The sequence below is a fragment of the Oncorhynchus gorbuscha genome, linkage group LG09, assembly GCF_021184085.1.
Source record: "Oncorhynchus gorbuscha isolate QuinsamMale2020 ecotype Even-year linkage group LG09, OgorEven_v1.0, whole genome shotgun sequence".
In the NCBI taxonomy this organism is placed as follows: domain Eukaryota; kingdom Metazoa; phylum Chordata; class Actinopteri; order Salmoniformes; family Salmonidae; genus Oncorhynchus; species Oncorhynchus gorbuscha.
Window position 1 is genome coordinate 756,267 of NC_060181.1, and position 19,270 is coordinate 775,536.

At 41.4% G+C, this 19,270-nt stretch overlaps 1 protein-coding gene across 1 annotated transcript in view; it reads right to left on the minus strand.

Moving 5' to 3' along the window:
• Nucleotides 1–10,783, minus strand: part of LOC124043106 (neurocalcin-delta A-like) — a 36,065-nt gene extending 25,282 nt beyond the window's left edge. The window contains exon 1 of the mRNA XM_046361271.1: nucleotides 10,394–10,783. Coding sequence (XP_046217227.1) covers nucleotides 10,394–10,771 — 378 coding nt within the window. The 5' untranslated portion in view covers nucleotides 10,772–10,783. The remainder of the gene's footprint in view (nucleotides 1–10,393) is intronic.
• Nucleotides 10,784–19,270: the final 8,487 nt, after the last annotated feature.

The window sequence follows — 19,270 nt, forward strand, 5'->3', positions numbered from 1 at the left end:
GTAACACCATAATAGTAGTCAATACCCACAGTAGCACCACAGGGGTAGTCTAGTCCCACAGTAACACCATAGTGGTAGTCAAGTCCCACAGTAACACCATAATAGTAGTCTAAACCCACAGTAACACCATAGGGGTAGTCTAAACCCACAGTAACACCATAGGTGTAGTCTAGTCCCACAGTAACACCATAGGGGTAGTCTAGTCCCACAGTAACACCATAGAGGTAGTCTAGTCCCACAGTAACAACCATAGAGGTAGTCTCGTCCCACAGTAACACCATAGGGGTAGTCTAGTCCCACAATAACACCATAGGTGTAGTCTAGTCCCACAGTAACACCATAGGGGTAGTCTAGTCCCACAGTAACACTATAGGGGTAGTCTAGTCCCACAGTAACACCATAGGGGTAGTCTATTCCCACATTAACACCATAGGGGTAGTCTATACCCACAGTAACACCATAGAGGTAGTCTCTCAGTAACACCATAGGGGTAGTCAATACCCACAGTAACAACCATAGGGGTAGTCAATACCCACAGTAACACCATAGGGGTAGTCTAGTCCCACAGTAACACCATAGTGGTAGTCAAGTCCCACAGTAACACCATAATAGTAGTCTAGTTCCACAGTAACACCATAATAGTAGTCTATACCTACAGTAACACCATAGGGTAATCTAGTCCCACAGTAACCACAAAGAGGTAGTCTATACCCACAGTAACACCATAACAGTAGTCTAATCCCACAGTAACACCATAGGGGTAGTCTAGTCCCACAGTAACACAATAGAGGTAGTCTAGTCCCACGGTAACACCATAATAATAGTCTTGTCCCACAGTAACACCACAGGGGTAGCCTAGTGCCACAGTAACGCAATAGAGGTTGTCGAGTCCCTCAGTAACACCATAGAAGTAGTCTATACCCACAGTAACACCATAATAGTAGTCTATACCCACAGTAACAACATAGGGGTAGTCTATACCCACAGTAACACCATAGGGGTAGTCTAGTCCCACAGTAACACCATAGGGGAAGTCTATACACACAATAACACCATAATTGTAGTCAATACCACAGTAACAACCATAGAGGTAGTCTATACCCACAGTAAAACCATAGGGTTAGTCTATACCCAAAGTAACACCATAATAGTAGTCTCGTCCCACAGTAACACCATAACAGTAGTCTATACCCACAGTAGCACCATAGTGGTAGTCTAGTCCCACAGTAACACCATAATCATAGTCTATACCCACAGTAACACCATAATAGCCGTCTATACCCACAGTAACACCATAGTGGTAGTCTAGTCCCACAGTAACACCATAATAGTAGTCTATACCCACAGTAACACCATAGGGGTAGTCTATACCCAGAGTAACACCATAATAGTAGTCTAGTTCCACAGTAACACCATAATAGTAGTCTATACCTACAGTAACACCATAGGGGTAGTCTAGTCCCACAGTAACACCATAGGGGAGTCTAGTCCCACAGTAACGCAATAGAGGTTGTCGAGTCCCTCAGTAACACCATAGAAGTAGTCTAGTCCCACGGTAACACCATAATAATAGTCTAGTCCCACGGTAACACCACAGGGGTAGCCTAGTGCCACAGTAACACCATAGGGGTAGTCTAGTGCCACAGTAACACCATAGGGGTAGTCTATACCCACAGCAACAACATAGGGGTAGTCTATACCCACAGTAACACCATACGGGTAGTCTATACCCACAGTAACACCATAGGGGAAGTCTATACCCACAGTAACACCATAATAGTAGTCTATACCCACAGTAACACCATCATAGTACTCTATACCCACATTAATGCCAAAATTGCAGTCTATACCCACAGTAACACCATAATAGTAGTCTATACGCACATTAACGCCATAATTGAAGTCTCAACCCAAAGTAACACAATAGAGGAGGTATAGTCCCTCAGTAACACCATAGAGGTAGTCGAGTCCCACAGTAACACTATAGGGGTAGTCTAGTCCCTCAGCAACACCATAGGGGTAGTCTATACCCACAGTAACACCATAGGGGTAGTCTATACCCACAGTAACACCATAATAGTAGTCTATACCCACAGTAACAACCATAATAGTAGTATATACCCACAGTAACACCATAATAGTAGTCTATACCCACAGGAGCACCCTAGTGGTAGTCTAAACCCACAGTAACACCATAATAGTAGTCTATACCCACAGTAACACCACAGAGGTAGTCTAGTTCCACAGTAACACCACAGAGGTAGTCTAGTCCCACAGTAACACCATAGTGGTAGTATAGTCCCATTGTAACACCATAATAGTAGTCTATACCCACAGTAACCCCATAGTGGTAGTCTAGTCCCTCAGTAACACCATAATAGTAGTCTATACATACAGCAACACCATGGGCGTAGTCTAGTCCCGCAGTAACACCATAGGGGTAATCTAGTCCCACAGTAACACCATAGAGGTAGTCTATACCCACAGTAACACCATAATAGTAGTCTATACCCACAGTAACCCCATAGTGGTAGTCTAGTCCCTCAGTAACACCATAATAGTAGTCTATACATACAGCAACACCATGGGCGTAGTCTAGTCCCGCAGTAACACCATAGGGGTAGTCTAGTCCCACAGTAACACTATAGGGGTAGTCTAGTCCCTCAGCAACACCATAGGCGTAGTCTATACCCACAGTAACACCATAGGGGTAGTCTATACCCACAGTAACACCATAATAGTAGTGTATCCCAACAGTAACACCATAATAGTAGTGTATACCCACAGTAGCAACCATAATAGTAGTCTAAACCCAAAGTAACACCATAATAGTAGGTTATACCCACAGTAACACCATAATAGTAGTCTCATGCTACAGTAACAACATAGGGGTAGTCTATACCCACAGTAACACCATAATAGTAGTGTATCCCAACAGTAACACCATAATAGTAGTGTATACCCACAGTAGCAACCATAATAGTAGTCTAAACCCAAAGTAACACCATAATAGTAGGTTATACCCACAGTAACACCATAATAGTAGTCTCATGCTACAGTAACAACATAGGGGTAGTCTAGTCCCACAGTAACACCATAGGAGTAGCCTATACCCACATTAACGCCATAATTGCAGTCTATACCCAAAGTAACACCATAGTGGTAGTCTATACCCACAATAACACCATAGGGGTAGTCTATACCCACAGTAACACCATAATAGTAGCCTATACCCACAGTAACACCATAGAGGTAGTCTATACCCACAGTAACACCATAATAGTAGTCTATACCCACAGTAACACCATAATAGTAGTCTATAAGCACAGTAACAACCATAATAGTAGTATATACCCACAGTAACACCATAATAGTAGTCTATACCCACAGGAGCACCCTAGTGGTAGTCTAAACCCACAGTAACACCATAATAGTAGTCTATACCCACAGTAAGACCACAGAGGTAGTCTAGTCCCACAGTAACACCATAGTGGTAGTCTAGTCCCATTGTAACACCACAGATGTAGTCTAGTTCCACAGTAACACCATAGTGGTAGTCTAGTCCCATTGTAACACCATAATAGTAGTCTATACCCACAGTAACCCCATAGTGGTAGTTTAGTCCCTCAGTAACACCATAATAGTAGTCTATACATACAGCAACACCATGGGCGTAGTCTAGTCCCGCAGTAACACCATAGGGGTAGTCTAGTCCCACAGTAACACCATAGAGGTAGTCTATACCCACAGTAACACCATAATAGTAGTCTATACCCACAGTAACACCAGATAGGTAGTCTAGTCCCACAGTAACACCATAGTGGTAGTCTAGTCCCATTGTAACACCATAGGGGTAGTCTAGTCCCACAGTAACACCATAGGGGTAGTCTAGTCCCACAGTAACACCATAATAGTAGTCTACACCCACAGTAACACCACAGAGGTAGTCTAGTTCCACAGTAACACCACAGAGGTAGTCTAGTCCCACAGTAACACCATAGTGGTAGTCTAGTCCCATTGTAACACCATAGGGGTAGTCTAGTCCCACAGTAACACCATAGGGGTAGTCTAGTCCCACAGTAACACAATAATAGTAGTCTATACCCACAGTAACACCACAGAGGTAGTCTAGTTCCACAGTAACACCACAGAGGTAGTCTAGTCCCACAGTAACACCATAGTGGTAGTCTAGTCCCATTGTAACACCATAATAGTAGTCTATACCCACAGTAACCCCATAGTGGTAGTCTAGTCCCTCAGTAACACCATAATAGTAGTCTATACATACAGCAACACCATGGGCGTAGTCTAGTCCCGCAGTAACACCATAGGGGTAGTCTAGTCCCACAGTAACACCATAGAGGTAGTCTATACCCACAGTAACACCATAATAGTAGTCTATACCCACAGTAACCACATAGTGGTAGTCTAGTCCCTCAGTAACACCATAATAGTAGTCTATACCCACAGTAGCAACCATAATAGTAGTCTAAACCCACAGTAACACCATAGGGGTAGCCTATACCCACATTAACGCCATAATTGCAGTCTATACCCAAAGTAACACCATAGTGGTAGTCTATACCCACAGTAACACCATAGGGGTAGTCTAGTCCCTCAGCAACACCATAGGGGTAGTCTATACCCACAGTAACACCATAGGGGTAGTCTATACCCACAGTAACACCATAATAGTAGTCTATACCCACAGTAACAACCATAATAGTAGTATATACCCACAGTAACACCATAATAGTAGTCTATACCCACAGGAGCACCCTAGTGGTAGTCTAAACCCACAGTAACACCATAATAGTAGTATATACCCACAGTAACACCACAGAGGTAGTCTAGTTCCACAGTAACACCACAGAGGTAGTCTAGTCCCACAGTAACACCATAGTGGTAGTATAGTCCCATTGTAACACCATAATAGTAGTCTATACCCACAGTAACCCCATAGTGGTAGTCTAGTCCCTCAGTAACACCATAATAGTAGTCTATACATACAGCAACACCATGGGCGTAGTCTAGTCCCGCAGTAACACCATAGGGGTAATCTAGTCCCACAGTAACACCATAGAGGTAGTCTATACCCACAGTAACACCATAATAGTAGTCTATACCCACAGTAACCCCATAGTGGTAGTCTAGTCCCTCAGTAACACCATAATAGTAGTCTATACATACAGCAACACCATGGGCGTAGTCTAGTCCCGCAGTAACACCATAGGGGTAGTCTAGTCCCACAGTAACACTATAGGGGTAGTCTAGTCCCTCAGCAACACCATAGGCGTAGTCTATACCCACAGTAACACCATAGGGGTAGTCTATACCCACAGTAACACCATAATAGTAGTGTATCCCAACAGTAACACCATAATAGTAGTGTATACCCACAGTAGCAACCATAATAGTAGTCTAAACCCAAAGTAACACCATAATAGTAGGTTATACCCACAGTAACACCATAATAGTAGTCTCATGCTACAGTAACAACATAGGGGTAGTCTATACCCACAGTAACACCATAATAGTAGTGTATCCCAACAGTAACACCATAATAGTAGTGTATACCCACAGTAGCAACCATAATAGTAGTCTAAACCCAAAGTAACACCATAATAGTAGTTATACCCACAGTAACACCATAATAGTAGTCTCATGCTACAGTAACAACATAGGGGTAGTCTAGTCCCACAGTAACACCATAGGAGTAGCCTATACCCACATTAACGCCATAATTGCAGTCTATACCCAAAGTAACACCATAGTGGTAGTCTATACCCACAATAACACCATAGGGGTAGTCTATACCCACAGTAACACCATAATAGTAGCCTATACCCACAGTAACACCATAGAGGTAGTCTATACCCACAGTAACACCATAATAGTAGTCTATACCCACAGTAACACCATAATAGTAGTCTATAAGCACAGTAACAACCATAATAGTAGTATATACCCACAGTAACACCATAATAGTAGTCTATACCCACAGGAGCACCCTAGTGGTAGTCTAAACCCACAGTAACACCATAATAGTAGTCTATACCCACAGTAAGACCACAGAGGTAGTCTAGTCCCACAGTAACACCATAGTGGTAGTCTAGTCCCATTGTAACACCACAGATGTAGTCTAGTTCCACAGTAACACCATAGTGGTAGTCTAGTCCCATTGTAACACCATAATAGTAGTCTATACCCACAGTAACCCCATAGTGGTAGTTTAGTCCCTCAGTAACACCATAATAGTAGTCTATACATACAGCAACACCATGGGCGTAGTCTAGTCCCGCAGTAACACCATAGGGGTAGTCTAGTCCCACAGTAACACCATAGAGGTAGTCTATACCCACAGTAACACCATAATAGTAGTCTATACCCACAGTAACACCAGATAGGTAGTCTAGTCCCACAGTAACACCATAGTGGTAGTCTAGTCCCATTGTAACACCATAGGGGTAGTCTAGTCCCACAGTAACACCATAGGGGTAGTCTAGTCCCACAGTAACACCATAATAGTAGTCTACACCCACAGTAACACCACAGAGGTAGTCTAGTTCCACAGTAACACCACAGAGGTAGTCTAGTCCCACAGTAACACCATAGTGGTAGTCTAGTCCCATTGTAACACCATAGGGGTAGTCTAGTCCCACAGTAACACCATAGGGGTAGTCTAGTCCCACAGTAACACAATAATAGTAGTCTATACCCACAGTAACACCACAGAGGTAGTCTAGTTCCACAGTAACACCACAGAGGTAGTCTAGTCCCACAGTAACACCATAGTGGTAGTCTAGTCCCATTGTAACACCATAATAGTAGTCTATACCCACAGTAACCCCATAGTGGTAGTCTAGTCCCTCAGTAACACCATAATAGTAGTCTATACATACAGCAACACCATGGGCGTAGTCTAGTCCCGCAGTAACACCATAGGGGTAGTCTAGTCCCACAGTAACACCATAGAGGTAGTCTATACCCACAGTAACACCATAATAGTAGTCTATACCCACAGTAACCACATAGTGGTAGTCTAGTCCCTCAGTAACACCATAATAGTAGTCTATACATACAGCAACACCATGGGCGTAGTCTAGTCCCGCAGTAACACCATAGGGGTAGTCTAGTCCCACAGTAACACTATAGGGGTAGTCTAGTCCCTCAGCAACACCATAGGCGTAGTCTATACCCACAGTAACACCATAGGGGTAGTCTATACCCACAGTAACACCATAATAGTAGTGTATACCAACAGTAACACCATAATAGTAGTCTATACCCACAGTAGCAACCATAATAGTAGTCTAAACCCACAGTAACACCATAGGGGTAGCCTATACCCACATTAACGCCATAATTGCAGTCTATACCCAAAGTAACACCATAGTGGTAGTCTATACCCACAGTAACACCATAGGGGTAGTCTATACGCACAGTAACACCATAATAGTAGCCTATACCCACAGTAACACCATAGAGGTAGTCTATACCCACAGTAACACCATAATAGTAGTCTATACCCACAGTAACACCATAATAGTAGTCTATAAGCACAGTAACAACCATAATAGTAGTATATACCTACAGTAACACCATATTAGTAGTCTATACCCACAGGAGCACCCTAGTGGTAGTCTAAACCCACAGTAACACCATAATAGTAGTCTATACCCACAGTAAGACCACAGAGGTAGTCTAGTCCCACAGTAACACCATAGTTGTAGTCTAGTCCCATTGTAACACCACAGAGGTAGTCTAGTTCCACAGTAACACCATAGTGGTAGTCTAGTCCCATTGTAACACCATAATAATAGTCTATACCCACAGTAACACCATAGGGGTAGTCTATACCCACAGTAACACCATAGGGGTAGTCTATACCCACAGTAACACCAAAGGGATAGTCTAGTACCACAGTAACACCATAATAGTAGTCTATACCCACAGTGACATCATAGAGGTAGTCTAGTCCCACAGTAACACCATAATAGTAGTCTATACCCACAGTAACACCATAGGGGTAGTCTATACCCACAGTAACAACATAGGGGTAGTCTAGTCCCACAGTAACACCATAATAGTAGTCTATACCCACAGTAACACCATAATAGTAGTCTATACCCACAGTAACACCATAGGGGTAGTCAATACCCACAGTAACACCATAGAGGTAGTCTATACCCACAGTAACACCATAATAGTAGTCTATACCCACAGTAACACCATAGGTGTAGTCAGGTCCCACAGTAACACCATAGGGGGAGTCGAGTAAAACAGTAACACCATAGGGGTAGTCTAGTCCCACAGTAACACCATAGGGGTAGTCTATACCCACAGTAACACCATAGGGATAGTCAGGTCCCACAGTAACACCATAGGGGTAGTCTAGTCCCACAGTAATACCATAGGGGTAGTCTAGTCCCACAGTAATACCATAGGGGTAGTCTAGTCCCACAGTAATACCATAGGGGTAGTCTAGTCCCACAGTAACACCATAGGGGTAGTCTATACCCACAGTAACACCATGGGGGTAGTCTATACCCACAGTAACACCATAGGGGTAGTCTATACCCACAGTAACACCATGGGGGTAGTCTATACCCACAGTAACACCATAGGGATTGTCTATACCCACAGTAACACCATAGGGGTAGTCTATACCCACAGTAACACCAAAGGGATAGTCTAGTCCCACAGTAACACCATAATAGTAGTCCATACCCACAGTGACATCATAGAGGTAGTCTAGTCCCACAGTAACACCATAATAGTAGTCTATACCCACAGTAACACCATAGGGGTAGTCTATACCCACAGTAACACCATAGGGGTAGTCTAGTCCCACAGTAACACCATAATCCTTCTGTAGCTCAATTGGTAGAGCATGGCGCTTGTAACGCCAGGGTAGTGGGTTCGATTCCCGGGACCACCCATACGTAGAATGTATGCACACATGACTGTAAGTCGCTTTGGATAAAAGCGTCTGCTAAATGGCATATATTATTATTATATTATATTATTATAGTAGTCTATACCCACAGTAACACCATAATAGTAGTCTATACCCACAGTAACACCATAATAGTAGTCTATACCCACAGTAACACCATAGGGGTAGTCTATACCCACAGTAACACCATAGGGGTAGTCAAGTCCCACAGTAACACCATAATAGTGGTCTATACCCACAGTAACAACCATATATACCCACAAAAACAACCATAGAGGTAGTCTAGTCCCATAGTATCACCATAGGGGTAGTCTAGTCTCACAGTAACACCATAGAGGTAGTCTTTACCCACAGTAACAACCATAGAGGTAGTCTCGTCCCACAGTAACACCATAGGGGTAGTCTAGTCCCGCAGTAACACCATAGGGGTAGTGTAGTCCCACAGTAACACCATAGGGGTAGTCTATACCCACAGTAACACCATAGGGGTAGTCTAGTCCCGCAGTAACACCATAGGGGTAGTCTAGTAACAGAGTAACACCATAGGGGTAGTCTATACCCACAGTAACACCATAGGGGTAGTCTATACCCACAGTAACACCATAGGGGTAGTCTATACCCACAGTAACACCATAATAGTAGTCTATACCCACAGTAACACCATAGGGGTAGTCTAGTCCCACAGTAACACCATAATAGTAGTCTATACCCACAGTAACAACCATATATACCCACAGTAACAACCATAGAGGTAGTCTAGTCCCACAGTAACACCATAGAGTTATTCTAGTCCCACAGTAACACCATAGGGGTAGTCTAGTAACAGAGTAACACCATAGACTAATATAGCAGGTGTGATAATGAGTGAACAGCTGGAGCCAGACTGATATCGCTGGTGTGATCATGAGTGGACAGCTAGAGCCAGACTGATATAGCTGGTGTGATGATAAGTGGACAGCTAGAGAAGGAGACTATGTGACTAGACAGCCTTTATGGGGTTTCGCTCACTAAAAGCCTGATGGGTGATTATTCAAGGGCTAGGGTATTTACACATAGCTGTGTAAGGGATTCACTCATATGTAAACACAACTGCACAAGGATAGAATAGATAGGCATATAGAGACTGAGACAGAGAGAGAGACACAGACAGATAGGCAGACAGACACAGACAGACAGACAGACAGACAGACAGACAGACAGACAGACAGACAGACAGACAGACAGACAGACAGGCAGGCAGGCAGGCAGGCAGGCAGGCAGGCAGGCAGGCAGGCAGGCAGGCAGACAGACAGACAGACAGACAGACAGACAGACAGACAGACAGACAGGCAGGCAGGCAGGCAGGCAGACAGACAGACAGACAGACAGACAGACAGACAGACAGACAGACAGACAGACAGACAGACAGACAGACAGACAGACAGACAGACAGACCTGTACGATCTCCAGCATCTCTGCCTTGCTGATGTATCCGTTCCCGTCCAGGTCGTACATGCTGAAGGCCCACTTCAGTTTTTGGTCCAGGCGGCCGCGAGACGTAACGCTCAGAGCGATGATGAACTCCCGGAAGTCTATGGTCCCGTCCCCGTTGGCGTCGAAGGTGCGGAAGACGTGCTCTGCGAACTTGGATGCGTCTCCGTAAGGGAAGAAGTTACCGTAGATCTTCTTAAACTCCTCCATGGAGAGGTTCCCGCTGGGGCAGTCTCTCAGGAAGCCCTTGTACCACTCCTGGATCTCAGCTTCGGTGAAGTCTGTGCTCTCCAGCAGATCCTGCATCACCTCTGGGCGGAGTTTGCTGTTCTGCTTCCCCATTTTAGATGTTTTGGTGGCCTTGAAGGGAGAGGAAGGGGGTAGAGAGAGAGAGATGGAGGGAGAGAGTGATTAGTTGTCATTCAGCTTCTCAACTGAGCTTGTTCAATGGGTCAGAGAGAGAGAACGAGGGAGAGAGAGAGAGAACGAGGGAAAGAGAGAGAACGAGGGAGAGAGAGAGAGAACAAGGGAGAGAGAGAGAACAAGGGAGAGAGAGAAAGAGGGAGAAAGAGAGAGAAAGATGGAGAGAGACAAGTAAATGACTTACACAGGTTTGTGTTGATACATGACAAAAATAATTGGGCAATGTTCAGGGGAACATTATGCCTCTACATTATACCTTGGGCAATGGTCCCCTTTCAAACAGCTACATTTATTCACATTTTTGGCAGCATTTGCCTTTAATATAATCATTGCTTAGACTCAACTGAGCGAGAAACATTCACCTTTGACCCCATTGTTGTGATAATTGTCATGGTAACCTGATGTTACAGCAAGCTCTGCATTATTCTGACAGAAAGGCAGTGCATTCATTTCTTCACATTCACAAGAGTAAATTAACAACTCGCCATAATTGTAAAAAATGAGTAAATAACGACTTTGTATCCAATGACATCCTATTCAGAGCTGGGGGAAGGATTGGGTGACCCTCCCACTGTTCAATATGGACGCCGCTGTGGAGGATGGACATACTGGGCTGCTGAACACTTTATCAACTGTTTTAAACAGGGAAACACAATACCTCTACATTATACCTTGATATCAAGGTACAGGGGAACACAATACCTCTACATTATACCTTGATATAAAGGTACAGGGGAACACAATACCTCTACATTATACCTTGATATAAAGGTACAGGGGAACATTAGACCTCTACATTATACCTTGATATAAAGGTACAGGGGAACATTAGACCTCTACATTATACCTTGATATAAAGGTACAGGGGAACATTAGGCCTCTACGTTATACCTTGATATAAAGGTACAGGGGAACTGTCATGTTTTGTCATAGATTGTCTTGTCCTTGTGCTTTCCCTTCTGTTCGTTTCCCCCTGCTGGTCTTATTAGGTTCGTTCCCTTTTTCTATCCCTCTCTCTCCCCCTCCCTCTCTCTCTTCTCTCTATCGTTCCGTTCCTGCTCCCAGCTGTTCCTCATTCTCCTAACTCACTCATTTAGTCTTTTCACACCTGTCCCCTATTTGGTCCTCTGATTAGAGTCCCTATTTCTCCCCTTGTTTTCCACTTCTGTCCTTGTCGGATCCTTGTATGATGTTCGCTGTGCTGTGTCCTTGTCTCGCCCTGTCGTGTCTTGTCTCCTTCAGATGCTGCGTGTGAGCAGGTGTCTTAGTCTGCTACGGTCGGTGCCTTCCCGAAGCAACCTGCAGTCAATGGTCGAGTCTCCAGTCTGTCCTCGTTACTACGAGTGGATTAAGTTTTTTCCTGTTTTGTTTTCGTCTTGAGTTTTCCAGGATTATTACTTTTGCCATTTACTGGAATAAAGTCGCTTTTGGGTCCTCATTCACCTGCATAACAGGAACATTAGACCTCTACATTATACCTTGATATAAAGGTACAGGGGAACATTAGACCTCTACATTATACCTTGATATAAAGGTACAGGGGAACATTAGACCTTGATATAAAGGTACAGGAGAACATTAGACCTCTACATTAGACCTTGATATAAAGGTACAGGGGAACATTAGACCTCTACATTATACCTTGATATAAAGGTACAGGGGAACATTAGACCTCTACATTATACCTTGATATAAAGGTACAGGGGAACATTAGACCTCTACATTATACATTGATTTAAAGGTACATGGGAACATTAGACCTCATTATAACTTGATATAAAGGTACGGGGGAACATTAGACCTCATTATACCTTGATATAAAGGTACAGGGGAACATTAGACCTCTACATTATACCTTGATATAAAGGTACAGGGGAACATTAGACCTCTACATTATACTCTGATATAAAGTTACAGGGGAACATTAGGCCTCATTATACCTTGATATAAAGGTACAGGGGAACATAATGCCTCTAAATTATACCTTGATTTAAAGGTACATGGGAACATTAGACCTCATTATACCTTGATATAAAGGTACAGGGGAACATTAGACCTCATTATACCTTGATATAAAGGTACGGGGGAACATTAGACCTCATTATACCTTGATATAAAGGTACAGGGGAACGTTATACCTTGATATAAAGGTACAGGGGAACATTAGACCTCTACATTATACCTTGATATAAAGGTACAGGGGAACATTAGACCTCTACATTATACCTTGATATAAAGGTACAGGGGAACATTAGACCTCTACATTATACCCTGATATAAAGTTACAGGGGAACATTAGGCCTCATTATACCTTGATATAAAGGTACAGGGGAACATTAGGCCTCATTATACCTTGATATAAAGGTACAGGGGAACATTAGACCTTGATATAAAGGTACAGGGGAACATTAGACCTCTACATTATACCTTGATATAAAGGTACAGGGGAACATTAGACCTCATTATACCTTGATTTAAAGGTACATGGGAACATTAGACCTCATTATACCTTGATATAAAGGTACGGGGGAACATTAGACCTCATTATACCTTGATATAAAGGTATAGGGGAACATTAGACCTCTACATTATACCTTGATATAAAGGTACAGGGGAACGTTATACCTCTACATTATACCTTGATATAAATGTACAGGGGAACATTAGACCTTATCATGCCTTGATATAAAGGTACAGGGGAACGTTAGACCTCATTATGCCTTGATATAAAGTTACAGGGGAACATTAGGCCTCATTATACCTTGATATAAAGGTATAGGGGAACATTAAACCTTGATATAAAGGTACGGGGGAACATTAGACCTCATTATACCTTGATATAAAGGTACAGGGGAACGTTATACCTTGATATAAAGGTACAGGGGAACATTAGACCTCTACATTATACCTTGATATAAAGGTACAGGGGAACATTAGACATCTACATTATACCTTGATATAAAGGTACAGGGGAACATTAGACCTCTACATTATACCCTGATATAAAGGTACATGGGAACATTATATCTCTACATTAGACCTTGATATAAAGTTACAGGGGAACATTAGACCTCTACATTATACCCTGATATAAAGGTACAGGGGAACATTAGGCCTCATTATACCTTGATATAAAGGTACAGGGGAACATTAGACCTCTACATTATACCTTGATATAAAGTTACAGGGAAACATTAGACCTCTACATTATACCCTGATATAAAGTTACAGGGGAACATTAGGCCTCATTATACCTTGATATAAAGGTATAGGGGAACATTAGACCTTGATATAAAGGTACAGGGGAACATTAGACCTCATTATACCTTGATATAAAGGTACAGGGGAACATTAGACCTCTACATTATACCCTGATATAAAGGTATAGGGGAACATTAGACCTTGATATAAAGTTACAGGGGAACATTAGGCCTCATTATACCTTGATATAAAGGTACAGGGGAACATTAGGCCTCTACATTATATCTTCATATAAAGGTGCAGGGGAACATTAGACCTCTACATTATACCTTGATTTAAAGGTACATGGGAACATTAAACCTCTACATTATACCTTGATATAAAGGTACAGGGGAACATTAGACCTCTACATTATAACTTGATATAAAGGTACAGGGGAACATTAGACCTCATTATACCTTGATATAAAGGTACAGGGGAACGTTAGACCTCATTATGCCTTGATATAAAGTTACAGGGGAACATTAGGCCTCATTATACCTTGATATAAAGGTATAGGGGAACATTAGACCTTGATATAAAGGTACAGGGGAACATTAGACCTCATTATACCTTGATATAAAGGTATAGGGGAACATTAGACCTTGATATAAAGGTATAGGGGAACATTAGACCTTGATATAAAGGTACAGGGGAACATTAGACCTCTACATTATACCTTGATATAAAGGTACAGGGGAACATTAGGCCTCATTATACCTTGATATAAAGGTATAGGGGAACATTAGACCTTGATATAAAGGTACAGGAGAACATTAGACCTCTACATTAGACCTTGATATAAAGGTACAGGGGAACATTAGACCTCTACATTATACCTTGATATAAAGGTACAGGGGAACATTAGACCTCTACATTATACCTTGATATAAAGGTACAGGGGAACATTAGACCTCATTATAACTTGATATAAAGGTACGGGGGAACATTAGACCTCATTATACCTTGATATAAAGGTACAGGGGAACGTTATACCTTGATATAAAAGTACAGGGGAACATTAGACCTCTACATTATACCTTGATATAAAGGTACAGGGGAACATTAGACCTCTACATTATACCTTGATATAAAGGTACAGGGGAACATTAGACCTCATTATACCTTGATATAAAGGTATAGGGGAACATTAGACCTTGATATAAAGGTATAGGGGAACATTAGACCTTGATATAAAGGTACAGGGGAACATTAGACCTCATTATACCTTGATATAAAGGTACAGGGGAACATTAGACCTTGATATAAAGGTACAGGGGAACATTAGACCTCTACATTAGACCTTGATATAAAGGTACAGGGGAACATTAGACCTCTACATTATACCTTGATATAAAGGTACAGGGGAACATTAGACCTCATTATACCTTGATATAAAGGTACAGGGGAACATTAGACCTCTACATTATACCTTGATATAAAGTTACAGGGGAACATTAGGCCTCATTATACCTTGATATAAAGGTACAGGGGAACATTAGACCTCTACATTATACCTTGATATAAAGGTACAGGGGAACATTAGACCTCTACATTATACCTTGATATAAAGGTACAGGGGCACATTAGACCTCTACATTATACCTTGATATAAAGGTACAGGGGAACATTAGACCTCTATATTATACCCTGATATAAATTTACAGGGGAACATTAGGCCTCATTATACCTTGATATAAAGGTACAGGGGAACATAATGCCTCTAAATTATACCTTGATATAAAGGTACAGGGGAACATTAGACCTCATTATGCCTTGATATAAAGGTACAGGGGAACGTTAGACCTCATTATGCCTTGATATAAAGGTACATTGGAATGTTAGACCTCTATATTGTACCTTGATATAAAGGTGCAGGGGAACATTAGGCCCCATTATACCTTGATATAAAGGTACAGGGGAACATTATGCCTCTACATTATACCTTGATATAAAGGTAAAGGGGAACATTATACCTTGATATAAAGTTACAGGGAAACATTAGACCTCTACATTATACCCTGATATAAAGTTACAGGGGAACATTAGGCCTCATTATACCTTGATATAAAGGTATAGGGGAACATTAGACCTTGATATAAAGGTACAGGGGAACATTAGACCTCATTATACCTTGATATAAAGGTACAGGGGAACATTAGACCTCTACATTATACCTTGATATAAAGGTACAGGGGAACATAATGCCTCTAAATTATACCTTGATATAAAGGTACAGGGGAATATTAGGCCTCTACATTATACCTTGATATAAAGGTACAGGGGAACGTTAGACCTCTACATTAGACCTTGATATCAAGGTACAGGGGAACATAATGCCTCTAAATTATACCTTGATATAAAGGTACAGGGGAATATTAGACCTCTACATTATACCTTGATATAAAGGTACAGGGGAACGTTAGACCTCATTATGCCTTGATATAAAGTTACAGGGGAACATTAGGCCTCATTATACCTTGATATAAAGGTATAGGGGAACATTAGACCTTGATATAAAGGTACAGGGGAACATTAGACCTCATTATACCTTGATATAAAGGTATAGGGGAACATTAGACCTTGATATAAAGGTATAGGGGAACATTAGACCTTGATATAAAGGTACAGGGGAACATTAGACCTCTACATTATACCTTGATATAAAGGTACAGGGGAACATTAGGCCTCATTATACCTTGATATAAAGGTATAGGGGAACATTAGACCTTGATATAAAGGTACAGGAGAACATTAGACCTCTACATTAGACCTTGATATAAAGGTACAGGGGAACATTAGACCTCTACATTATACCTTGATATAAAGGTACAGGGGAACATTAGACCTCTACATTATACCTTGATATAAAGGTACAGGGGAACATTAGACCTCATTATAACTTGATATAAAGGTACGGGGGAACATTAGACCTCATTATACCTTGATATAAAGGTACAGGGGAACGTTATACCTTGATATAAAGGTACAGGGGAACATTAGACCTCTACATTATACCTTGATATAAAGGTACAGGGGAACATTAGACCTCTACATTATACCTTGATATAAAGGTACAGGGGAACATTAGACCTCATTATACCTTGATATAAAGGTATAGGGGAACATTAGACCTTGATATAAAGGTATAGGGGAACATTAGACCTTGATATAAAGGTACAGGGGAACATTAGACCTCATTATACCTTGATATAAAGGTACAGGGGAACATTAGACCTTGATATAAAGGTACAGGGGAACATTAGACCTCTACATTAGACCTTGATATAAAGGTACAGGGGAACATTAGACCTCTACATTATACCTTGATATAAAGGTACAGGGGAACATTAGACCTCATTATACCTTGATATAAAGGTACAGGGGAACATTAGACCTCTACATTATACCTTGATATAAAGTTACAGGGGAACATTAGGCCTCATTATACCTTGATATAAAGGTACAGGGGAACATTAGACCTCTACATTATACCTTGATATAAAGGTACAGGGGAACATTAGACCTCTACATTATACCTTGATATAAAGGTACAGGGGACATTAGACCTCTACATTATACCTTGATATAAAGGTACAGGGGAACATTAGACCTCTATATTATACCTTGATATAAATTTACAGGGGAACATTAGGCCTCATTATACCTTGATATAAAGGTACAGGGGAACATAATGCCTCTAAATTATACCTTGATATAAAGGTACAGGGGAACATTAGACCTCATTATGCCTTGATATAAAGGTACAGGGGAACGTTAGACCTCATTATGCCTTGATATAAAGGTACATTGGAATGTTAGACCTCTATATTGTACCTTGATATAAAGGTGCAGGGGAACATTAGGCCCCATTATACCTTGATATAAAGGTACAGGGGAACATTATGCCTCTACATTATACCTTGATATAAAGGTAAAGGGGAACATTAGACCTTGATAGAAAGATACAGGGGAACATTAGACCTCTACATTAGATCTTGATATAAAGGTACAGGGGAACATAATGCCTCTAAATTAATCCTTGATATAAAGGTACAGGGGAACATTAGACCTCTACATTATACCTTGATATAAAGGTACAGGGGAACATTAGACCTCTACATTATACCTTGATATAAAGGTACAGGGGAACATTAGACCTCTATATTAGACCTTGATATAAAGGTACAGGGGAACATTAGACCTCTATATTAGACCTTGATATAAAGGTACAGGGGAACATTAGACCTCTACATTATACCTTGATATAAAGGTACAGGGGAACATTAGACCTCTATATTAGACCTTGATATAAAGGTACAGGGGAACATTAGACCTCATTATACCTTGATATAAAGGTACGGGGGAACATTAGACCTCATTATACTTTGATATAAAGGTACAGGGGAACGTTATACCTTGATATAAATGTACAGGGGAACATTAGACCTCTACATTATACCTTGATATAAAGGTACAGGGGAACATTAGACCTCTACATTATACCTTGATATAAAGTTACAGGGGAACATTAGGCCTCATTATACCTTGATATAAAGGTACAGGGGAACATTAGGCCCCTACATTATACCTTCATATAAAGGTGCAGGGGAACATTAGACCTATACATTATGCCTTGATATAAAGGTACAGGGGAACATTAGACCTCTACATTATACCTTGATATAAAGGTACAGGGGAACATTAGGCCTCATTATACCTTGATATAAAGGTATAGGGGAACATTAGACCTTGATATAAAGGTACAGGGGAACATTAGACCTCATTATACCTTGATATAAAGGTATAGGGGAACATTAGACCTTGATATAAAGGTATAGGGGAACATTAGACCTTGATATAAAGGTACAGGGGAACATTAGACCTCTACATTATACCTTGATATAAAGGTACAGGGGAACATTAGGCCTCATTATACCTTGATATAAAGGTATAGGGGAACATTAGACCTTGATATAAAGGTACAGGAGAACATTAGACCTCTACATTAGACCTTGATATAAAGGTACAGGGGAACATTAGACCTCTACATTATACCTTGATATAAAGGTACAGGGGAACATTAGACCTCTACATTATACCTTGATATAAAGGTACAGGGGAACATTAGACCTCTACATTATACATTGATTTAAAGGTACATGGGAACATTAGACC